The 25,011-nt window shown below is 40.7% G+C and overlaps 1 protein-coding gene and 1 long non-coding RNA gene across 5 annotated transcripts in view; both read left to right on the top strand.

Annotated features, from left to right (window-relative positions):
• The window catches only part of PTPRG (protein tyrosine phosphatase receptor type G), a 722,691-nt gene that overhangs the window by 161,630 nt on the left and 536,050 nt on the right, over positions 1–25,011 (top strand). For 3 of the 4 annotated variants that reach the window (XM_040454572.1, XM_040454573.1, XM_040454570.1), the window contains exon 2: positions 17,616–17,720. The exons of the other annotated variant lie outside the window; for it this stretch is intronic. In XM_040454572.1, the coding sequence (XP_040310506.1) occupies positions 17,616–17,720 (105 nt within the window). The remainder of the gene's footprint in view (positions 1–17,615; positions 17,721–25,011) is intronic. 4 annotated transcript variants of the gene reach the window in all.
• On the top strand, positions 17,727–22,828 carry LOC121016783 (uncharacterized). The gene is made up of 2 exons (XR_005784460.1): positions 17,727–20,094; positions 22,417–22,828. It is a non-coding gene; the product is annotated as an uncharacterized LOC121016783 (long non-coding RNA).

Genomic DNA, 25,011 nt, shown 5'->3' with positions numbered 1-25,011 from the left:
TCCATGTGCCTCTCTTCTGGCAACCACAAGTTTGTTCTTTGTATTTAAGAGTCCTCATTTTTGTGTGTGTTTGGGTTTTTTTTTTTATTTCACATTTAAGTGAAATCATACGTCTTTTTCTGTCTTATTTCACTAAGCATTATACCCTCTAGGTCCATCCATGCTGTCCTTAATATTGACCCTTTTTTGAAAGATGACTATGCGTTAAAAAAAATGATCCTATTGATTATTGCAACAGAGGAGAGAAATGTACCAAATTTTCACAATGGTTATGGTCATGTTTATTTTCTTGTTTATGCATTTTATGTACTGTCTTGCCTATTTAATGTACTCTGCTCATTAATGCACTTCACCTAATGAGCTCATACAATGAGTATTTATTGCTTTTCTAATCAGGAAAAGCAATAAATGCTATTAAAAACAGACTTCATTGTGGAAATGCCTAGGTATGTGATCATATGATTATTGATCAGTTTCATGGTTCCAGGATTTTTGGCAGCAAAGTAAAGGTTCATGCATTATTTCATCTGCTCCAAGAAAATGATGGTGTGGTGCATCTTATTATGCTATTTAGATACTTTTAGACAGGTCTTCTTCAGGTCTGCAGGGATTTATTTGATGGAATGGGTTTCTGACCACCTTGGGGCAAATAAGTTGCTGGTTCTAAGCTTGGGCAGCTTGCCTGCAAGGGATGCCGTCTGTTTTGGCAGAGCCGGGGGCTTGCCCTGCTGGGCTGGAGCCCACCAACTGTTGCAGCCATGGTGGCTCAGCTGTTGTGCTTTCATACTAACTGTTGTTAGCCATGCAGACCTTTATGGTTCAAACCAGGCCACATCTGTTGTGAGTCTCATGACCTTCAAAACCCAGAGCAGAAAGAAATGCAGAACACACTTTTTAACTCCAGGCTTTCTGCAGACAGGTCTGTTTAGAGGGTTTCATTAAAAAGATTTTTCTAAAGTTATTTTGTAAAAGATTTTCATTTTCCTCGTTCTGCATTAGCAGTGGATTTACAGTATTGGAGATTTGAGCAAATAGGTGTCGTTCAGAATGTGGTTTGTTGACAACCTGTGTCTGATCCCAGAAGGAATTGATTTAAAAATTTATTCTGGAATCTCACTGTAGACCAAGACGTTCAGGTTCTCAGGGGTGTGTTCTTGCACCAACATTTAAACCAGTGATTTGGGCATTTAGAGCAGAGTGTCCAAAGGGACATCCTATTCTCTTATAAAGAGGTGGGCACAGGGGCGCCTGGGTGGCTCAGCCGGTTAAGCATCTGACTTCTGCTCAGGCCATGATCTCACGGTTCGTAAGTTCGAGCCCTGCGTCAGGCTCTGTGTGGACAGCTCAGAACCTGGAGCCTGCTTCAGATTCTGTGTCTCCTCTCTCTCTGCCCCTCCCGTGCTCACAATCTGTCTATCAATAAATGTTAAAAAAAAAAAATTTAAAGAGGTGGGCACAGAGTTAGCTGACGTAAGATCAATGGTGAATTGAGCACTCCCAGGAATGCCTCGGTTTCTTAGTAAGTTTGGTTTTGGGTGTAAGGTTTTGGGAAAGGTCCTAAAATCTTGTTACCTGGAAAATGTTCATGGTCATTGTAAGATGGAAACTGTATTTCCGGTTGAACATGGTGATTCATTTGGTTATGTTTTCCAGAAATAATATGTTTAAAATGAAATTGTTCCCTTTGTATATGCTGTATGTTCTCGAAACTTCGTTCCTTCTGTGAAAGAGAATGGCCAGAATGCCAAATGCTACAATGATAATTGTTCCTGCAGTGTTCAACTTCAAGCCATTAGGCCTCCTGATGCATTTACGAGCCTTCTATTGCCATTGCTAAAGCAATGGAGAGACCATTGGACCATATGTCTTTATGCAAGCCCCCCCCCAAACCGAATTAACAGTTTCTTGAATAGAAGAATGAAAAAAAGAAGTTGAATTTTTATATTTTGGGGGAATGAAGTAGCTAGAAAGAAGAAGGAGGGTTTCACTAAAGTATTCTAGGTCACATTGTGTCCTTGGCACAGGAGCAAAAGGGACTAAAACTGATTCTCACTGTGCTTTTGAAATGTTTAAAGCAGTACGTTTCAAACATTTTAGATGGAGCAGATTTATTTTATCCAGTATATCCAAAATATTTGAACGTGTAATTAAAATGAAAAATATTAATGAGACGGTTTACAGTCATTTCTTCCTACTCTGTGTCCAAATCCTGTGTGAATTTCATCCGTACAGCACCGCCCAGGGTAGCCCTGTGTGGCTGGTGGCTGCTCTATGGGACATGCTTCTTCTAATCCCCACATCTCCGTTTAAATGTGAACATATGCTTACATGGAACATTCTTCTTTTCTGTTTTAGAGAAAGTGAATTGTTTTCTCAGCAGTTAGTTGCTGTTAGTGTAATGCCTTCCTGTGTAGGCTGTAGTGTTAGAATTCTCCTTGCAAGCCTCGTAATAATTTTGAGGAATTATCACTTTTATTATAGTATTTTTAGTGGCAACTAGAAAGTTTTTATAGTGGGAATTCTTTCACTGTGAAATCTCTTAAAAAGGACAGTCAAAAAAAAAAAAACATTGTTGCTTCTGGGACTCAGGGTTGGGGCATCTAACTAACACTAAGCAGGAGACAGAATATGTATAATTAGATTCTAGATTTGTCCAGGAGAGTACTGGTTCAGAGGTCACTTGGTGTCAGTGCAGAATGTTCTGTGTTCATGTTTTATGTTTGAGCCTTTGTATTTTTTTTTTTCGGAAAGGACCTAATATGCATGTTGCTTATTTCCACGTTGCAGGCCCCCAGACTTGAGAGGGGTGCCTCAGTTATTTTTCCTGTCCACTACCTGTTCAGGGTGTCCGAGTCTGAATTCCTTCTGCGTGGACCGTGTAATGTGACTTGGAGGAAGTACTTTGCCATTCTGTGCCTCTGGAAAGGATAGTTGTGGGAGGATTGACCCCTCAGAGTCTGGTGAGGACCGAGTGAGATAATCCACCTGGGGAGCCTGGCCACCCCGTATGGAGTAGGGGGCTATGTACCCAATAGCTATCCTCTGCGTCTTCGCTAATTACCTTAATTTTAGAAACTGAAGCCACATGGGGGACTTTTAGGAATGAATGGATTTCTTTGACATTGAGATAAGGTTTAAAAAAACACTTCCTTCAGGGCACCTGGGTGGCTCAGTCGGTTAAGCATTTGACTTCAGCTCAGGTTATGAACTCGCGGTCCATGAGTTCCAGACCTGCGTCGGGCTCTGTGCTGACAGCTCAGGGCCTGGAGCCTGCTTCAGATTCTGTGTCACCCTCTCTCTCTGCTCCTAACCCATTCGCATTCTGTCTCTGTCTCTCTGAAAAATAAATAAACATTAAAAAATAGTTAAAAAAAATACTTCCTTTTTCTTGAAACATATTAAAATTATCTTTGTTTCTGCCGTGAAGTCTTTTGCCTCATCTTTCCATTTCCTCCAGTGTTCTGTCCTGGCATTGAGCAGCTCTTCACTTTGAGTAAAAATATTTTAATAAGTACTCTGGTCAGCGTGCCTGTATTAAAGGAACTTTCAACCCCCACGTCCTTGCAGGGTGGAAAGTCCTAAATGGATTTCACAGAGTACCTTTCCTGTTTCTGAAACATTGGTTCCTGAACAAGCCTCAAATGTCATGCATGATTTCTGAAAAACCTGAAATCTGTAGCTTTTCTGGCTCCATTGTGTTAAATATCAAAGAATGGATTAACCTGAACGTGGGCCTGGCACAAAAGAAAAACCCGGAGGTTTCCAGCAGCTTCTAATACCATCCTTTGCTCTCACCTTTTCACTTAATACTCACTCATTATGCAGAGGCGATATTTAAGAGCAAATGTGCTTAATAAAACTTTGTAAGTAATATTTAAAGCAGTGTTTGTTTTTCAAAATTCACTCAGAATTTCTGTAATCTGCAGTCCTGTAGTTTGGGTACATGTGTTGTACCAATTTGTTCCAGAGTTTTCTACTGCCTATGCTACATCGTTCTTATCGGTTGTCTGAAAATCAGAGGAACAATTTGTTTCATTCATTTTTTAAATTAAAAAAAAATTTTTTTAACGTTTATTTATTTTTGAGAGACGGAGACAGAGAGACAGAGCACGAGCAGAGGGGGACACAGAGAGAAGGAGGCACAGAATCCAAAGCAGTCTCCAGGCTCTAAGCTGTGAGCACAGAGCCCGATGTGGGGTTCGAACCCATGAACTGTGAGATCGTGACTTGAGCCGAAGTCAGACACTTAACTGACTGAGCCACCCACGCGCCCCTGTTTCGTTCAGTTTTGCCTAATAGGGAAGCCTCCAAAGATACATAATTCCTTTTGACTTTATTATATTTATTTAAAAAAGAAAAAAAAAAGAAAACTGTCCTTCTGTTCTCCTTCCCAGTCCCAGTTTGATTGACTGTATTGCAGAGTCGTAAAAGGATTTAAATTCAGAGTTGAAAAGTCTCCTTGCAATTGATTTCAACGCCTTGTATACAAATAGATATTGAGAGGGAAAAAAGCAATATTGAACTGAAACTTTCAATTTTAGATTTGAGCTTTTTGAAGTCATAAAACTGCTGTTCCATTTGATGCTTCAAAAAGATCTTGGGGTATAACTGGTCAGAGTCATAGAAGGCTTTAGAAAAAGCAAACCAAAACAAAAAAGGAAAAAAAAAACAAAACTCTATTTAATAGCTGCCATTTCTTCACCAGAAAAAGACCATTGGTTAAATAGCTCCTTTTCCAAACAAGGGAAAAATTTCTCCCATATAATTAGTTTAAACAACTGCTTTTAAAGCTAGGTAAAGCAGAATCAGACAGATATGCCTTTGCCATCTTGATGTGATCTGGTGACAATTTTTATGTGGTTAGAATTTTTAATTAAATCATTTTATTTAAGATTGTAATAGCCCTTTCAAATTACTCTCGTTGAGACTTGCATTGTGTTATTTCTAGTTAATAACTCCTCTTCAAGCAAGCAGAATGCAGGCTATTTCTTCTGATTTCTTTCTTCAATTGAAGAGAACAAAGCAAACCTCATTCTTGCTGGAAAGGAAGCAAAACGAACACCTAACAAAAATGGAGATAACAAAAATGAATTTGTAGCCCTGGGATATTCTGACCAGCAACATTAAATTCCTTGGATTATTTTTTACTTTAAAAACCCCAAGTCCAGTCTAGTTGGCCGAATCAAATAAAGCTGATGGGAGGCCTGTGTCCCAGTGTTTTAGGAGGGAGAAGTCATCCTATGCACGTTGAATAACAGAGAGAAGGGTATATTTGGTAATATATCTGCCAATCACCCAAAAAGCATATTTGTCCCTGAATACATTTTCGTGATGATAGACAATCCGGGACAGTTGCTAAAAACAAAATTCCTTGTCATTTTGCAGAGATGAATTCATTAATTATCTTTTACTTAGGTTCTTCATTGCTTATACGTAACTGGGTGGAAGAGAGGTTTCTTGTAAGAATTGTTTGGCGAGGCAGAGAGAAGTCAAATTGGGTTTAAAGCCACTCACGTGTCCATGTTTAAGCAGTAATAAAATTGCCCATAAAAAAACAAAAAACAAAAACCTAAGTCTCTCCTGACATCCATAATAGTATGCTTTGTAGTTCTACAAGTATCATGTGGGCAGATAGTTATTTTTCTTATGTGATATTGAAGGTATAATTTGGTGCAGCATATAGCTCCAAGAGAAAATACAGTATAATGAGTATTCTTGCCTTCTTTTCCTTATTTTGTTTGCAAATAGTTGTATCTGGTTTGCTTCTCATTAACTGTTAATCTATTTTTATTGACAGGTACTGTATAAGCAATTAGTTGCTTCATCACATTAGTGCAAATCCTAATTCAGGTGAAAAAGGCAAAGGGGAGGGTTTAGAAGACATTAGCAAAATAAAACTAGAAGAGTCAAGAAGGATTTTGGCCAGGTAACTGTAAATATTAAGCTACTGTTTGCTCTCCTAAATGTTGCCTCCAGCAGCACCGCCCCCCCTGCACACAGGTGCAGGTACACAATTAATGAATGATTTGTCTCGCCTTACCCTGGGGGCCCCGCTGATGAGCCGCTGTTTTCTGCTCTTGCCCGCTTCCAATCTGTTCCCCGCGCAGCACAGTCACCTTTTGAAAACGTTGATAAAAATACTCTAAAATTAGATTACGGTAACAGTTGCATGGATCTGTAAATATACTAAAAACTATTACATTTCAATAAAGGCATGTTAGAGGAAAGCATATATCAGACCTCTTTGCCTCCTTGGAGCCCTTGGGTGCCTCTCCAAGCTCATTTCAAAGCACCTTATGGTTCTGTAGGATTCTGCCATTCCTTATCCTCAACCTCCTTATTATCCCTCAACTAGCTCCCCAAGCTTTGGCCTGGTTGGCCTTCTTATCCCATACTCTTGCCTGCCTCAAAATCCTACTTTCTGTTCCTCGACCTTGGACGCTATCCTCTCGTCTTGCCAGTGTCTTCAGCTAAAATGATGTCTCCTTCCTTGACTATTCTAAGTACATTTCTTCTCTACTTGTGTTCTCAGTGACTGTACTGTGTGTGTTTCATTTAATTTTCATATTTGTTTTACCATGCATTTCACTTATAACTTTTAAATGTTTTTTAAAACTTATTTTTGAGAGAGAAAGAGACCGAGACTGTGAGCGAGTGCACAAGCAAGGGAGGGGCGGAGAGAGAGGGAGACACAGAATCCGAAGCAGGCTCCAGGCTCTGAGCTGTCAGCACACAGCCTGACCCGGGTTCACGAACCATGAGATCATGACGTGAGCTGAAGCCAGATGCTTAACTGAGCCACCTAAGCGCCCCTAACTTGGGTGTTTATTGATTGGCCCCACTACTTGACTGGAAACTCCCAGAGGGCAGGAGCAATGTGGGGCATGCGTTATTGAATGTCTTGATGTAGTAGCATCCTACTACAATGAATACTTGCCCACATCTTACCAAACTCCTGAGAAACTCTCTTTTTAGCCAGAGGAGTTAAGAACAGCTTAAATATATCATAAGTGTGAAGATGGAGTAGACACTTTGAGGATCAGAAGCAGAAAGCTCTGGCGAATAGATAACTACAGGCCACTGCATGGCTGGCTGGCAGGATTTTACATGGTTCCAGAAGTTACAGGTTTCTGGGTTTACTAAGCCAGTCAGGTTTGTCCCCACTGTGATTGGTGTGTTCAGCAAAAGGGTGTGATGGTGCCTTCTGTATTTAATCCTTAAGCCCAGGACTTAGGGCTTATGCCTACAGTGTCTTTTCTTTTCTTTTCTTTTCTTTTCTTTTCTTTTCTTTTCTTTTCTTTTCTTTTCTTTTCTTTTCTTTTCCTCCATATTTATTTATTTATTTTGAGAGAGAGTGTGTACATGTGCACACATATGAATGGAGGAGGGATGGAAAGAGAGAATCTCCATGCTGTCAGCACAGAGCCAGACATGGGACTCGATCCCATGAACCATGAGATAACCACCTGAGCTGAAATCAAGAGTCGGATGGTCCACTGACTGAGCCACCCAGGTGCCCCTACAATGTGTTTTCAACAGTCTACCATGGTTACATATTATCTTCATTAGTATTTTTGTTACTGGGCACATTATGCAGGGTTTGGTTTAGAAATAGGCACTCAGTAGCATTTAAGTAAGCTTTCTTTATTTATTTTTGTTCTATAAAAAAATACCCATTTCCTTCGATATTTTTTTTGATATTGCATAGGGACTGTGTGTTTATAAATGAGTCAACTACTGAAAAGACCCAAGTTAGGAGGTTTATTTTTTATTTCTCAAGGATAAAAATTTTTCAGGCAGTCACGATGACAAGTTTTAAACAAAGGAAAATATGAATGAAGAGAGCTTAGTAATCTGTATCACTTTGTTTCCCAACTCAAGTTGTAACTTCATTTCTGCCTGAATAGAAGTGACTTTCTTTTTTATAGACAATGACCAATGTTTATATAACTGTAATTGGATATTCTCCACATCATGTTAGAAAAATCACTATGTTTTTCTGTTAGTATTATTGGAACGTGATTTTATCTTAGACATTTGCCAATAGTAGTGGGAAGAATAGCCTAGAAAACTTCTTTCTTTTAAAATTATTATGTTTTTAGGGGTGCCTGGCTGGCTCAGTCGATAGAACATATGACTTTTTATAAAATTTTTTTTGATGTTTATTTATTTTTGAGAGAGAGAGAGAGACAGAGAGAGAGAGAGAGAGAGACAGAGCTCGAAAGGGGAAGGGCCAGAGAGAGAGAGGGAGACACAGAATCTGAAGCAGGCTCCAGGCCTGAGCTGTCCGCACAGACCCTGATACAGGGCTCCGACTCACATCATGACCTGACCTGAGCCAAAGTCGGACGCTTAACCGATTGAGCCACCCAGGCGCCCCGATAGAGCATATGACTCTTGATCTTGGGATCATGAGTTCAGGCTTCATGATGGCGTAGAGCTTACATTAAAAAAATAAGAAAAACAAAATTAGTATGTTTTGAGTTTTCTGAGACCCACGTAGAAAAAGCCGTTTTTCACTTTTGAGCAAGTATACAGTAGCCGTTAACTCACAGGTACTTTTATGATGAGTAAAATTCAATTTCGTGCAGAATAATTGAAGTCTAGTGTTAATTTTGTGGGTTTGAGGGTAATGTCCAGTTCAGGGCTTTGTGTTCTTGGGTATGTTATACACCTTTTCTGAGTAATTGTATGTAAGCCGCAAGGTTATTGGAGGAATTGAAGGAGCCTATGTATTTATTGATGGTGCTTTTAATAGTGTCTGCCACATAGGCAATAGGGGAGTTAGTGAAAAGCTTCTAATTGGGTGAGGCATCGGGTGGCAAACTCAGGTGGCCCTAGAGACTAGAGAGGAAATATAAATGATAAAAGAGGATTGGGTGGGGTTATGGTTCTTCTGGAAAGAGCTACTTGCTCTTCACGAAATGTATTCTTGCTATTTGGGAACAAAGCCCAGAGAAACGTATTGTTGCTATTTGGGAACCAAGCCCAGATGGCGTCAAAAAATACAGATCTTGGGGTTCTCTCAGGATTTCCCCATGTTGGCAAACACTTAAACACAAACACACCATAGGTGAAACCAACTATCTGGAGGGATCCGTGGCTGTATTCAACATAGTGGCCAACAGGGTATAATCTCTGATCTGTGTTTGCCAATTCTGTTGACCATTAAGGATTCAGAGTGATGGCACGTTGTAAAATTGGAAGTTCAGATTTGTGGCAATTGACATTACCACAGCCCTATCTGTGACTAACCCTCGTTTTCTTGATAATCTTGTAGAATCAAGAGGCTTGGTTCTTTGAGAACCAGACACTATTAAAGTGGATCAGAAGAGGCGGTTGATTTATTGCTGTCTTATGCTGTAAGATATTTGAAACCAGGAGTGCAGTTCTGTTTTAGAAGGGTGGTTCTAAGGAGGAGTGAACCTTGGTATTTTTCAGATTTTTATCACAAATGTATAAGGACCCTTAGTATAAATCTGTTCTCTAAGTGTACCTCTCCTTGGACTTGTTCAAAGCATCTATTTTTATTTCTGAAGTTTTTAAATTAGGATATAGTCAATAGTAGAGAGATGGCTCTAATTTTTTTGACTCTTTTAGTCTTGTCTGGTTAAAAAAATTGGTTCTGCTTTGGGACACCTGGGTGGCTCAGTCAGTAAAGTGTCCGACTTCGGCTCAGGTCACAATCTCACGGTGTGAGTTCGAGCCCCACATTGGGCTCTGTGCTGGCAGCCCAGAGCCTGGAGCCTGCTTTGGATTCTGTCTCCCCCTCTCTCTCTGTCCTTCTCCTGCTCATACTCTGTCTTGCTGTCTCTCAAAAATAAAGAAAAACATTAAAAAAATAGATTATGTCTTTTTAAAAAAATTTTTTTTACTGTTTATTTTTGAGAGACAGTGAGAGAGAGACAGTGCGTGTAAGCAGGGGAGGGACAGAGAGAAGGAGATAAAGAATCCAAAGCAGGCTCCAGGCTCTGAGCCATCAGCACAGAGCCCATCACGGGACTTGAACCCATGAGCTGAGCTGAAGTTGGACACTCAACTGACTGAGCCATCCAGACATCCCTAGATTCTGCCTTTTGTAATCAGTGTTATTTGAGAGTAAAATAACAAAGAGAAGATCAGTCTTTTGCTTCTCTATGTGACTTAAGTAGCAAGGTCATTTTTATAACCTACTTTGTGTCCTTTTTTCCCCTAGGATACTACATTGCTGTGCAATTCCTCTTTCCCTTGTAATCTGTTCTACTTTAAAAAAAAAAAAAAGAAAGAAAAAGTCGTGGCTCTATATTAGGTCTCTTTATCACTTTAGATGGTGAAGAAAATATATATTTTTGTAGCTGGGACAATAAGTACATTTGAATATGATAAAATGGGTAATCTACTGTAATATAGTCTATTGTGTTTGAGGTGAGCTCAGTATCACAAACAACTGGAGGGACCATTTGTAATGCAGTAGTTACAAAGGGACGTACTTCTTGATTCTACCATTTGGGACACTCACCAGGTACACTTTACTACGATTAATTGGAATACAGGCACAAAGGAGATGAAAGGCTGATGAGAATATTTAATTATTTTAACTATGATTTGATACTTTTGCCCATTGTAGGCACAAAAAAGATAAAGATTTATTCATTTTAGACTATTGTGTGGGATTTAATGTTCTTAAATGCTTTTTAAAATTCAGAGAAAATTACGCTTGTTAGAGATTTTGCCATCCTTGAGGGATCTTTAATTTGTTTGTTGTATGAGCTGTTATAATAGATATAAACAGCCCGCTTAACTGCTTGTCTGCCATTATGGAAATATGCATTCTGGATGTGAAAATGTGAGTGCCTGTACTTATTTTTAGTGGGCTTATTTTTGGCAGTAACTCTGGAAGAGAACTAGGACTCTTTATGTGAGAGCCATCCATCCATCATCTTAAGTAATTTTCATTCTGGCACTAGAGAACCAGAATTTCTTTGTTCTGATGTTTTCAATTTTGGATGGAAACAGACTGATTCTTCTAGGCCTCTGAGTCCTTTGGAATGACCTAGAACTGGACATACATTTAAGTGGAAATACCCTCAAGGGTCACTAAACTATTCCGCTTCGGGTACAAGATGTGTGACCACATTGTCGGTGGAACTTTGGCCTGTTCTCATCATAAATCTTTGGTCTCACCCGCACGTAACCTCTGCCCCTGTAGGAGATCTTGATAGAGCTGGCATCCAGTAGACACTGGTGGCTCAGTATGGTCAGATGATAACCGTCATCTGAAGGAATGCTGCGGATGTGCTGAAATGCCTAGTGACTGTGTGTCTTTCTCGGGGGGCGTCTCCGACTTCCACTCATTTTCGGAGACACAAGTGCATGTGTCAATGTATCATCTTTGTCAAAAAACAACAAGACGTTGGCTGTACTCTGGGATTTCAATTCACGCGTTTGCAGTATTGGAAGAAAACAGTCTCCATCATTCCCTAACTGCATTTAGTTTTCTCCCGTGTAGATTTAGTGACCCTTCTCTTTGACAGTAGAACCTAAGGAAAGACACTATGTCAGGAATGTTATTTAATGTAGTGTTTAGAGGGGCTGGTCTCTGTATGAAAAATGTTCTGCCTGCAAATTAACACAGTAGAGTTCAGACAGCTTGAAACTCTTTTTATTTCCCCCAAGTCAAAATTTCTGGGAAACGCTGAGAGTCAAGATTACATAGAATCCTCCTGAAGATACAGTTAAGGCAGATGGGATACACATCTGCTTTTATAATCCCAGAATACAAACATTTATTGTTATAAACTATGTCCGGTGGCTCTGGGAAATTAAATCATGCACATAGGAAACAGTTCCGTTGATATCTTCAGTGGTAGGTAACTCTTTGGATATTTTTATAGGAAAGGATTGGGCCTTTGGGTCTGGAAACATTTTTATCTTTTTTGCTTCAGGCTGGAAATGAGGTAGGCTCTGGAGAAGTTCTGAGAGGGGGTAGAGTTTATGAAATCTCCCTGATGAAAATACCTGTCACTCATTTCCCACTCTGCATAGCATCCGACCTGACTTAAAGCTTCCTCCTGCTGAGTGAGGCGTAAGCATCATTGGCTAGTTAATGCTATTGGTTTTGAAATCTACACTTTCATCCTGTCAAAATTGAGAGGCTCAAATTCTCCTGGATGATGGGAGTAGCTGGGTATTAACTGTCTAAACTCATTTCATTATTATACCATTCAGACCCTCGAAGGCTGCCCGGGTTTGATATTCCTCTTGCCTAGGTGTGTTAGCCGTGTGTGTGTGTGTGTGTGTGTGTGTGTGTGTGTGTGTGTGTGTGTTGGTTGAAGTCGCACTGGAGACTACCTCTTTGAGGTGGAGTCTGCAGCACTGTGCACTATTGGATGTCCTTTTTGTCTTCTACACTTGTTCCATCACGGTGATCCCAATTCCTTGAAGCATTATCACAGCATTAAAAGCCCTCCTGAGCTTTCTGCTGACAGATGACTTCAGCTCCATTAACCATAGTGGGCTTGGTGCTGTAGAACTTGATAGAATACATGTTTGCACAACACTGACTCCTCCCTCTTATTAGTCACAGGATACCCATAGGCAGATTTATACTTCTTGTCTGTTCTGAAGAATGAAAATACATATTTTCGTAAGCATGCTCCATTTTTAATTGTGTAATTAAGTTGCTGACATAAGCAAGTATGTAATTTCGCATTAAGGTAAGGATCCGTAAAGGCATGCATTTGCATAATTTAATTTTCTGCACAGAAGATATTGAAAATCAATAGCATGATTCATAGCCTTACCATATCATTGCCATGCTGCTGTTAGTTGGCTGTTTGAGTTTAAAGAACACAAAGAGTATTAAAATTGATTGAATTTGGGGTGCTGAGTCTGTATCTTTACTTGGGAACCTCAGATTGTTTCTTTTGCAAATCTCTGCTCCTTGCCAGTAATATATTATGTTGCTTAGTATACTCAATTCACATCTTTGAGTGCTATTCAAATAATTTCTAAAAATTGTTTTTTAAAAAACACCTTATTATATGATGAAAATACATTTGAAGAGGGGAGTAAAATTCTTTTGTTTTAAATTATAGAAGTGCCATTCGTACATGCTTATGTTCTTAGAGAAAAAGAAATCGCACATTACTGACGTGGATGGAATAAAAGGGAAAACTAAATATAGTCATCTTTAATGAATAGTTTATATGTTAAAAAGAAATCTGGTGTTGGGGTGATAAAGTCCTTTGCCTCCCTGTTCATTTCTGAGTTGCCTCCCTAAACAGTCGCTTATGAGGAACTCCAGATCATTCCCTCCAGCTTCATGTTTTAGATGTTTGCTATTGTGATAATTGGGCAGCGACTAGAAAGTGAGGCAGTGGGAAGGTCGTGGTTTTGCTTGTGGCTGATATGAATACACACATGTACATATACACAGATAGATGCACCCACTCTTATCCCCCCCCCAATACAGACACTATCAGCCTTTTTGTTGTTCATGTGTGTGCGTAGTCATTCGCTCACTCATGATCGAATACCTACCATCTTCCAGACGCCATCATGGATGGTAGGTTGAGAGCTCCTTATCTCTGGGGAGCTTGGAGCCTGTCCTAGGCCACACAGCATGTCCTTCAGAAGCAGGTTTTTTGCCCATTCTTCACCTTGCTGTGTGCAGCTCACATTGTACCTCCATACTTTTGGGGGTGTGATGAAGACGGGGTTAGCCCGCCTTCCTTGGGATAGCCCTGCCCTCTGCGTTACCTCTTGTCAGTTGGCCTGTTTCCAGCAAATACACACGGCTTGTTTTTTTGTCCCAAGCGAACTCCCTTTAGACAGCTCTGCCCCTCAGTTGAGGCCCCTTAGTTCACAGTGTGCTGCATATGGATGGCTGCGAAGGCAACTACTCTTTGAGGTGTGGATTCCATTACTTTGCAGTGCCAGGGGAGGACCTTCTGACGGTTATACCTCCCTTGTTTCTTGAATTGGGTACGTCTTTGTAGGTTTGCTTTTTCCACTAATAGTTCAGTGGGCTTGGGAAGCTGGCAGGTGTGGGATCCCCAAACCTGCTTACCTGATGAAGCTCTGGGCTCTGTTGCTTTGCTTTTCCTGCAGGATGGCTAACATCGCTGCCCACACGAAAGCAACACCCATGAGAGATGGTTCTGGCAGCCCTTGTCCTCCTTTGTTCCCCACCCGAGTCTTCTCAAAGGTTCTGGAAAATGACAAGCACCTCCTTTTCAGGACAAAAGGGGGATTGGTTGTAGAGATTGTGATTTCAGATAACACCTTCTGTAAAGGGTATAAATGAATATCCTTGAGGATGATTCCATTCCTCCTTTCCTTTTACATCTGGCTCATTTGTGTGTGAGCTTTTCTGGTTGAGTTCAGATTTAGCCACATTGTGAGGTTGATGCTACACCCGTGTGATTTCTGTAGTAAGCGGTTCATCCTTGCCTGGCCAGCCTTTTCCCAGGGTTAACTTAGCCAGTCAGGTTCCAGGCTGTGAGGATGAGTTGAAGGACTGTCAGAGTTGAAGGGGGTCTCTCTGGTCTAGCTCAGCAGGGAAGTTTGTATTTTTATCTCTGACTTCAAAATTGAATCACCTGGAGAACTTCCTTTAAGAAAAGTACCTGTATGCTGTATCTTGGTGCCTCCCCAGATCAAGTGAATCTGAATCTTAAGTGGTAGCCCTCCAGGGCATAGATTATTTGTTTTGCTTTTGTTTTGTTTTTAAAGCATCCAAGTTGAGAATTAGAGCTCTAGTCCAACAATGACCTTTTATGCATGGAGAAATTGATGATCAGGTGTAGAATTGACTCATTTGAAGGTCACCAAGGTCACCTTTATAGTATCAGTTGGGGATCTTTTGTATACAAGGGACAGAAAAGGGAGCTTTGGCAGGTAATTTGTTCATGTAAATATAAAGCTTCCCACAGGAACAGTTTCAAATTACCTTTGTCATGGGCTTTAATTTTGTCAGCAGAATTGATCTATAGATTTTGCTTCCCCTGGTGTGGTTGTATTTTTGAGCTCCTCTCTTCATCTTCTCCTTGACCCCTAGCTAGGCTCCTGAGGCTTTCTGGATCCTGCCCTAACCCAGCCAGGAAGAAGGAAGAATCTCTCTGATTGACTGATGTCCCCACTGCCAAACATGTCACTGGGACCAAGGGCATGGTTTACAATGATTGGCTGGTTTAAGCCAAACAAGGCCCCCTTGGAGCTGGCAGGGATGGAGTGACAGGATAGACTGTCCATTACATGACTTAACAGGTAGACTTATGGGGCGTGGGTGTGATAATGACAAAATCAGAGTCTCTGTAACAAATTTTTTCTCTATTATTTGGTATTTTTGAATCACTCTGTGCCCAGTGCTTAGCTGCTCTGCTCACAGTTTCTTGTGGTGGTGTTGTAACAATGCTATGAAGCTGCTACTTGTAGCTTCATTTAACAGGCAAGGAAATTCAGGCTCAACCACATACCCTAATGGAGGTCACATTTCTGTGTTCAAGGCAGTGTTTTGCTCATTGCCTTGACAGAAAGAGGAAGGATTATTTGGGAATAATTATTTAGAGTGAACTAGCTCTAAGAAGCATATTAAACAGATACATAAAAAAGTTTCCCACATGCACAGAAAACAAATAAGCCGGACAATTATTTATGTAGTGTGCTTTAATGCAGGGAAAAAATAGGAGTGTAGGAGATGGAAAATTTTATTTTTGATCTCTAGAAGTTTAAAATGGTCAACTTCCTGGATCTCTGCATGGCTTATCTGCAAAATAGTAGGATGGATTGCATGGTGGCTACCTAAACCTTTATCAACAAAAATTTTAATTTTTGTTGTTCAGGACCAACGAACAAACATAAATGGTATCAGTATCAGGTTTACTTTTCAAGCATTTTTTTTTTTAAACCAGTGTTTGGAGTTGACATGCAATCCTAAAGCATAGATCTCCTTGACTTTCGATGGGGTTATGTTCTCATAAACTTGTTGTAAGTGGAAAATATCTTGCACTGAGAATGTATTTTATACAGCTAGCCTACTGAATGCCCTAGCTTAGCCCAGCCTGCCTTAAACATGTTCAGAATGCTTACATTAGCCTACAGTTGGGCTGAATCATCAAACACAAAGCCTAGCTTATAATAATGTGTTGAATGTTTCATTTAATTCATTGGATACTCTACGGAATGTGAAAAACAATGGCTGTGTGAGTACAGATGGTTGGAGGTGTGTTGGCTGGTGATCCTCATGGTCGTGGGGTTGATTGGTAGCTGTGCCCTCTGCTGCCCAGCATAAGGGCAAGAAGATCTTACCCGGCATATTGCCAGCCTGGGGAAAAGATCCAAATCCAACCTCCGAGGTTCGGTTCCCACTGACTGCGTATGGTTTTTGCACCATTAGTAAAGCTGAAAAATTGGTAGGTCGGTCCGTCGTAAGTTGGGGACTGTCTGTACTTTACATGTTTCCTAATATGCCATCATGGTGACATCATTATCATTACTTTGACAAATTCAGAATGGAGAATGTACTGTTTTCTTAGTGCCTTCCTAATCTTAAATTGAATCTACAGTTCTCCTAACCATTGTCCCTGCTTTTTAAAAGCACACTTGATTTTGTTTGGGTGCATTTAAATATTAACATAGATAGCTGGGATGTATTGTTTGAAGTGTAATTTCATTTCATTTTGGATTCTGGACACCTGTGGTATTTGTGTTCTTACATGTCAGTGTGTTCGGGTGTGGGCTCACAAGAAGGGAAATTTACATTCATGAATTGGTTGGGAGGGGAGGAGTTTGAACACTGTAGCAGGCTCTCTGTAATGGCATAGAAGATTGGTCATCATGAAACAGGGTTTCTTTTCTGAGCATTGTTGACCTTGCGGGTTTCGTGTTTCATATCTTCAGGTATAACAGGTGACTGTTTAGGGTCTAAAGGATGTGGAGGATGTGTACTCACCATGGGATGTCTCCCAGGCCTTAGACTGCGATGTGTTTGGATGGCAGAAGCTGTGGCTTTGATGCAGGCACGCTCATGTTCAGTTCCCCGGTGGCTGCATGCTTATCTGTGTTACCTGGGACCAGTTACTTAGTGTCCCTGAGTCTTAATTCCTCCAGTTGTAAAAGAGACCAAATGACCCCTTGCTCTGTGAAGATCAAATAAGGCTTAGAGGCCTTTCGCAGCTAGGACCTAGGCTTATCTACCTAGCCGGAATAAAAACCGCGGATTCCAAGTCTACTAGTCGAGGGACATTGGGCCAGTTAAAGTTATTTAACTTCTGTAACGTTCAGTTTGCTTATCTATAGAATGGTCTCATTACTGGGACCACCGGATGTATTGTCTAGTAGTGTTCTGCGGACTGTGTAAGATACTATATGTCAGGGGCTTAGTGCACCATGCTTGGTGACTCAAAGGAAAGGCTCATTGTAAACTACTCTTCGTAGTAATCCTGATAATCTGGTTATATAGGTTATCCTAACCTATATTATAGGTAATATAGGTTATCCTATAGTTGTGTTTCTGTAAGTCAACAGGTTCTATTCCATTATCCCTGAGGTGTGTGCTTCTGGGAAGTCACCCGAGGTGTGTTGGACACCCTTCCTATGTCCAGTGAACTCACTGTGCTCTCCCTCTCTTCCAGCCTTGACAGAAGGCTACGTCGGGGCCCTGCACGAGAGCAGACACGGCAGCTCAGCGCAGATCCGCAGGCGTAAAGCTTCAGGTGACCCGTACTGGGCCTACTCCGGTGAGTTGATCTGTTCCGACCAGGATCACACAGGCCAGTCACCAACCCCGTGAAACTCACCGGAGAGTACTCTTTCAATCAGTTTCACACCTAACTTGTTTGTTCAAACCTTTGGTAGTTCACTACAAGTTGCAACACCGGAGCCTGTTTTTCCTCAAGGTTATATAAGTACCTTAATTTATCTCTCCCACCTGTTTTCTCAACCTGCTTTCCCCCCCCCTTAATTTGCATTTATTTCTGAACTTTACTTGTTAATGAGTTATTGTACCAAACATGTAATTTCCCAAAAGACACAGCCTTTTCTTTTCTGTCTTTTCAGTGGCTGTGATTTCAGAAAGCAGCAAATACAAGGCTAGTCTTCAGCTGCTAAATGTCTGCTAAATATTACAAAGCGTCACATATCAAAATGATCTGTTGTGCTTTAATCTAAAAAAAAATGCAACTTTATTTTCAAGTCAGATCTTGTTAGTTGAATATATTTCAGCCCTCTATGGCATTCTGCAGTTCTTTTCATTTTTGCTTTTAAACTTTTAGCCTTCAAGCCAGTGGAGATAAGAGAGCATTATTAACATTATGTTGAATGTTACACTGCAAATAATTTTCTTACATTCTAAGGGGGGAATAAAAATGAACACCTACAAGAATATACAGACATTTCTGGATGATGCTTCCAGCAACCATCAAAAGTAAGATAGGTGGATTGTTAGTTCCAAACGAGATTTTGATGCTTACAAATATATGGAAAATGTATTGTAGCCAATTAAGGAGGAAAGGCTGAGGAAGATAGACAACTTTGGAAGTTATGGTGGCATTGAATAATTCAAATAATTTGTAGGAAAAGGCTTGAAGGCATGGGGTATTAGTATTAATAATAAATCTGTGTTTATGCAATGTCATTGCATATAGAATTGCAAGGCATTATTTTCATCATGATGCTCTGGTTTTCAATCCTGAATTTCCACCTGCAAATCTTGTTAAATTTATGTCACTGTAAAATTTATAGGCTTGATCTTTAATTACACCTTATCTATTGGCTTTTTGCATCCTTTTGTCTATTGATAAATCTCCTGCCCCTACGGGGAGAATAGCCTATCTGTTTTGTTTTGCAAGGAACAGATAGCGATTCTGAAGTCTTCCATCACACCCAACTCCTTGTGATTAGAATTATCTAATTAGAGCCTTTTTGTCACCATTTCTGATAAATGAAGGAAATTGCGCGATGAAGGCCAGAGTTACATATATACGTAGCTTCTTGCCAAGAAACGCGAAGAAAATTTATCATTTTGTACCCTGTGGCTCCCATATCAGTTAGGAGGAGGCGTAAAGTGGCCTGCTATTTACAGTTCATCAATCTAGAATAATAATGCTGTTAGGCAAGAAATTGGAAGTTCTATCCCATCAGCATCTCTGATTGCAAGTGGCAGCGAAGAAATGAAAGACCTAAAACTTTTGCCATCACTCAGTTAAGAATGGATGCATGTGGTGCAGTCTTTGGAATGGAGCAGTTGTTGACATCCTTAACTCCAGTGGACCTAATGAGTCTCTGTTTTGCATTTACGGAATGCATTTCTGGAATAGATCTGGGAACTGCCTCTATCAGCAGAAGGGCTAGTAGTTCAGTGGCAGGCTTTTGGCACCTCTTTTCTGTAAAAACTCCAGACAGTACATATCTTAGGCTTTGTAGGCTACGTGTGGTCTCTCTTCCACTGTCGTGCAGAGGCAGCCATTGGTAATCCTAGATAAACTGGCTGGGTTTCCAGAAAAATTTATTTATGAGCACTTAAATTTGAGTTGTGTATAATTTTCATGTTTCAGGAAATATTATACTTCCTTTTATTTTTTTTTCCCCTCAATCATTTAAAAATAGAAGAACCATTCTTACTTCACGGGCTGTATTAAACTAGGTGGCCAGTTGGGTAGGTTGGATAAGGTCCACAGGCTGTAGTTTGTCAACTCCTCTCCTAGTTTTTTTTTTTTTTCCCTGGGTGGGATAGGACAGTCATACGAGGAATCTCCCAGAAGGCTATAGAGTGGTTTGGAAGAAACAGAGAAATTACTTCCTTAAGGGGAAAATGGAGAAAATAAAAAGTAAAAGAAGAAGAAAAGATTGAGACAGATATCAATTGATGGTATATAGTCCATATGCTTTAACTTAGTTCTTCCTGAAAATTCTATGGTATCCATGGTTGCTTCACTCCAAAGTGCTGGAATATCGATTTTCATGTCAATAAGACTTTGGGTCCATCAGAGACACTTCTTAGCATTTGGCCAATAGACAAAGACAGATCAGGAAGGGGTTGTTGTCTGTCACTTTGGGCACTTGAGACCAAGGCCTTGAAACCACAGTAGACCAGAGGTCTGCTCTGAGATACAGGTATATACACCTCTAGGTATAAATGCTGCTTCGAAAGCTGGTGTGCCAAGGGAAAGGCTTGTTGTTTGTAGAGGGAATTGTTTTTAAATTTAGCAAAAGTGAAGCAGGCCATTTCTAAAAGGTTGGTTTGATGGTCTAGATTTTAGTTTCATGCCTCTAATTCACAGATTTGTCTTACTTCCTCCTAAGATAATATCATTGGTGCTTTGGGGGTATGGTGTGTGAGAGTATGAATTTTGAAGTCATGTAGACTATGGCTCAAATAGGAGTTTTATCTCCTAACACTTAAAAAAAATTTTTTTTAAATGTTTATTTATTTTTGAGAGAGAGTGAGAGACAGAGCATGAGCATGGGAGGGGCAGAGAGAGAGAGGGAGACACAGAATCCGAAGCAGGCTCCAGGCTCTGAGCTGTCAGTACAGAGCCCGACGTGGGGCCCAAACCCATGAACCGTGAGATCATGACCTGAGCCGAAGTCGGATGCTTAACCGACTGAGCCACCCAGGCGCCCCTGTCTCCTAATATTTTTGTGACATTGGGAGGACATTTAATTTCTTGTAGATTGAGGTTCTCCATTTTTGAAACGGGGATAATTAAGAACGATTCCCTCATAGAGTTGTTTTGGGGATGAAATGAGATGATATGTGTGAAAAGTAACATAGTCTCTTGCATCCAGTACCTAACATTCCTGCTGATTTTGACATGACTATTAACTACTTTTGGTGCTGTTGATGTTGTTAATTGCAATTCTCAGTGGGTACCTGTGACGGGCCACTGGGTGATCGCTTGGTTATACTGGGAGCTGAGTAAGCTAAATTTTTTGTCAGTTATATTCACAAGAACTCCCCATTTGGGATTTGGGAATGAGGGTTTAAACAAACTATCCTCAACTGTACTATACAAACCATGGCTGTTATTGTGTATAAAGTTTTACTGAAACACAACCATGCCCACTCCTTTGGGTATTGCCTACGGCCCCTTACGTGGTGGGGTTGAGTAGGTGCTACAGACTGACCAAAAGACCTAGGATATCTTTATCTGGCCCTTTAGAGAAAAGGTTTACCAACTCCTGCTCACATTGAGATAGCTTGGGTTTTTGAGCAGATATTAGCCTGACTCATAAACAGAACTGTTCAGAGATTTGGAAAATGTCTTCTTTTTAAAAAAATTTTTTCCTCCCTTGCATTTTCCCTTGAGCTGCAATGTCCTCAGCAAGTCTAGTTAGCATTCAGAAGGGAGTCTGGTGGAAAGGACTGGGGAGGAAGAAAGAGATGAATGGAGAAGGATGTGCTACAGGAGCTGGATCAGGGAGAGGGTTGGGTGTTGGCGCTTCTGGGGTCCCGTGCCCCTGGGTTACTGCGTCCTGCTCAGTAGGCTGCCTTTGTGGAGGTGGGGTTTGGTGCCTGATGCTGACCCAGTTACTCTGCTGGCATCCCACCACGTTCACTTTAGGAGAGTTGTGCAGGTTTTCGAGCTGGGGATATTGTCACGACAGTAGTTCATTAATGTTAGTGTAACTTTCGCATTAGGACTAACCAGGTTATTTCCGTTTGTCCGTATCATTTTGGGTAGTGCACACTTCCTCGTTACATTTGAGATGCTAAAATCTTTACTTCCGTAGGCTTATCAGACAGTGCCACTGTGAACATCTAGCATAGAGGACTGTTTATTGAGGAGCCTGGAAATACGTGCTCTGGTCCCATTGGGATCATCTGAAGATTGGTTATCTCTCTGGGTTTTATTTTCATCTACTGTAAAAAGGGGGTGGGGGTCATAATATCTGAGTCCAATGTGAAAGTCTCATGCATAAGAGATACGAAGTGGAGCATAAATGTAAGATATTATTATTGTTAAATGTTAATAATAGCTTTGTAATTTCAAGATTACTTTCTATCTTTGGGTTTATTTTCCTTATTCCAAGATAGGGACAAAAGGGGAAAGACCTCTTTATGTATTTCAGAATTATACTGGAAAAAAAAAACCCCAAAGATTGAATAAGAGTATCTCACTGGAAATATTAAAATAATCTCACTGTTAGTTTTACTTGACTAAGACACAGATATTTTTCTGTGTTACTTGAAGTGATGACAGCTCATGAATTTTGGAATTTGCCCAGAAGTTCTGTAATTATTACACAAAAAGTAACAAATGCTAGGTAGGTCATTGTTGCCGGAAAGGGAAATGAGAAACAAATCTGGAGCAAGTTCAAGGGGAAATTGGAGGCATTTTTATAAAGCTATCTGTAGAGACTTGGGGAAATGTAAGTTGTGGTTTCTTCTCCTACCCTTTTTTTACTTACCCTGTTTGATTTTCTGCATTTCAGGTAATCCATACCTCATGTTCCTTCTGTGTAGAAAGAGTCTATCAACCAGTACATGGGGGGACAATTCTCATTGTTAGAGGAATCCAAAATTGAGATGAGTGATGCCAAAACTACCTGCAAGAAGTGTCTGGTGTTGTGCTGAGCAGTGGTCAAGCAGGATTATTCTAAGAGGCATTCCAGCTGTGGCCAGGACATCATAGGAGGAGGCATTCAAGGTCCCTTTTCATTGTCCTGGTTGGTGACTTACTCGGCTGTACAATGGAGACCAAAAGAGGACATATCTTGCAGGATGGCTTTTTGAGGGTTATATGTAACATATGTAAGCACCTGCTATGGTGCTTGGCCCCCGCTCTGGAGTGGAATACGCATTACCCATTTGGCTCTTAATTATATGCCACCCCACTACATTCTTCATATAGACATCTTGTTTTAGAATGCACGTGCGTGTGAGTATGTGGTGCATGGAGGTGTATGTTTCATTTCCCTAGCGAAATGTAGAATCCTTGAGGATGAGGATTATAAGTCCTTTTTTTTTTTTTTCCCTGCTGTGTGCCCGAGTGTCTCATTTTGTGCCTATTTGGTGCATATTTTTCAAGTGGGTGAATGGATGTACAGATAAATGAACTCCTGTCAGAGTCTGGGCTTGAGGACTCACTAAGGGGATCCTGCCATGAAATTCAGATAAATTAGTGGGTGATTTACAAAAGGCTTCCCCATTGGATCCTTTTAATCAGCTCCCCTGGTGAACTTAAGATATAATTAAATTCCTGAAATATAATTTCCATGCCTCTTTTTAATAATGCCTATGAAGGGTAAAGCAAAATATACCTGCCTGTAGAAGTCTGCTCTTGTGATTGGGAGAATGGAAGCCACATTAGGACCTCAGAGTTTCATATTAATATTGTATTGTGTGCTCTTCTCCTAAAGCCTCCTGTGAAGTTTCTGAAGGGAATCATTTCCCTAGAGACATTGCGTTTGCAATAGAGAGCTTCTTATCTGATGGAACCGGACCGTTGGGGAGGAATCAGTCTTGAGATTCATGTTCCAAGTCCCAGCTCAATGTTCCCTCCACTTTGATGCCTAGCCTGAACCCCCTCTCCCTTATCAGTCTCCCTTTGTTTTTCTTTTTCTTAAATTAATTAATAAAAAAAAAAAAGCTTATTTATTTTTGAGAGAGAGGAAGAGAATGAACAGGGGAGGGGGCAGAGAGCAAGGAGGAGATAGAATCCCAAGCAGGATCCAGGCTGTCAGCACAGAGCCCGATCTCACCAACCCTGAGATCATGACCTGGACTGAAATCAAGAGTCAAATGCTTAGCTGACTGAGCCACCCAGGCACCCCAACCTCTCTTTGTTTTTTTACACTTAATTTCTCTCTTTATAACTCCCTATTACTCTATGAACCATTCTAAGCAGAAGATACTTATTCACTGAACACACTTATTAATTACTTACTATATGTCAGGTGTTGTGCTATAATGGGAGGGGTCAGAGAGGCTCCCAGAATTATTGCTGCCTGATCCCAGCCGTTAAAGGTGGGCAGGTGTTTTCCAGGACATGAGGAGGCCTTGAGGCGTGAAATGACCTGGCAGTGACTGGGAAAACGAAAGGAGCTCAGTAAGTGTAGAGCATATGGTAGGGTGGAGGAAGTTGAGGGAATATTGCAGAGTATTGGACCATGAAGAGGCTTTCAGTATTCTACCAGTGACCTAGAACATCTATCTGAGAGTGATGGGGAAGCATTTAAAGGTTTCGTGGTGGAAATGGAGTATGTTGGCTTTGTATTTGAAGAAGACCACTGGTTGTAGGGTTAAGGATTGGTCAGTGGGAGAAGTAGGCAGGGTGAAAAACGGTGAAGTTGTATTATCAGAGATTTGAGAGATAAAAGGAAAGAGTTCATGGGAATTCATTACCATTAGTATCTGGAAGAGAATGCAAAAGAAATCGTCTAGGATAATCCCTCGGATGATGGAAGATGGCATTGCATTTAATTTAAAATGAGTCAAGAGGAGTGATGGGCTGGGTATGAAGGTAAAAAATTTGGACTTGAATATTAATTTTTTTTTTTCAACGTTTATTTTTGGGACAGAGAGAGACAGAGCATGAACGGGGGAGGGGCAGAGAGAGAGGGAGACACAGAATCGGAAACAGGCTCCAGGCTCTGAGCCATCAGCCCAGAGCCTGACGCGGGGCTCGAACTCACGGACCGCGAGATCTGACCTGGCTGAAGTCGGATGCTTAACCGACTGCGCCACCCAGGCGCCCCAGGACTTGAATATTAAGATATGGTGTAGTGTTTTGTCTGTATTTCCTGCTCTCTTAAACCTTATGTTGCTTGAACAGAACCTTTGTGTGTAATTAATCTTGGTATTTCCCAGTTCTTAGTTAAATGTTTTGAAATAGGAGGGCCTCAAGGTAGGGAACACATTGAAGAACAAACTGTTTCTTCCTATAGGTACTGTTTTTTCTTTTACACTTGATCTGTGATTACAAGGATAGATAGGGTGAGAAAAAAACACATATGGTCACACACTAATCAGGACTTTATGTATAAAAGAGAAAAGTGTGTTGCCATATGCTTAAGATACCTTGAGCA

This window comes from Herpailurus yagouaroundi, unplaced genomic scaffold (assembly GCF_014898765.1).
Source record: "Herpailurus yagouaroundi ecotype Mexico unplaced genomic scaffold, PumYag 213, whole genome shotgun sequence".
Taxonomy (NCBI): domain Eukaryota; kingdom Metazoa; phylum Chordata; class Mammalia; order Carnivora; family Felidae; genus Herpailurus; species Herpailurus yagouaroundi.
This window is presented reverse-complemented; position numbering and strand designations above follow the sequence as displayed.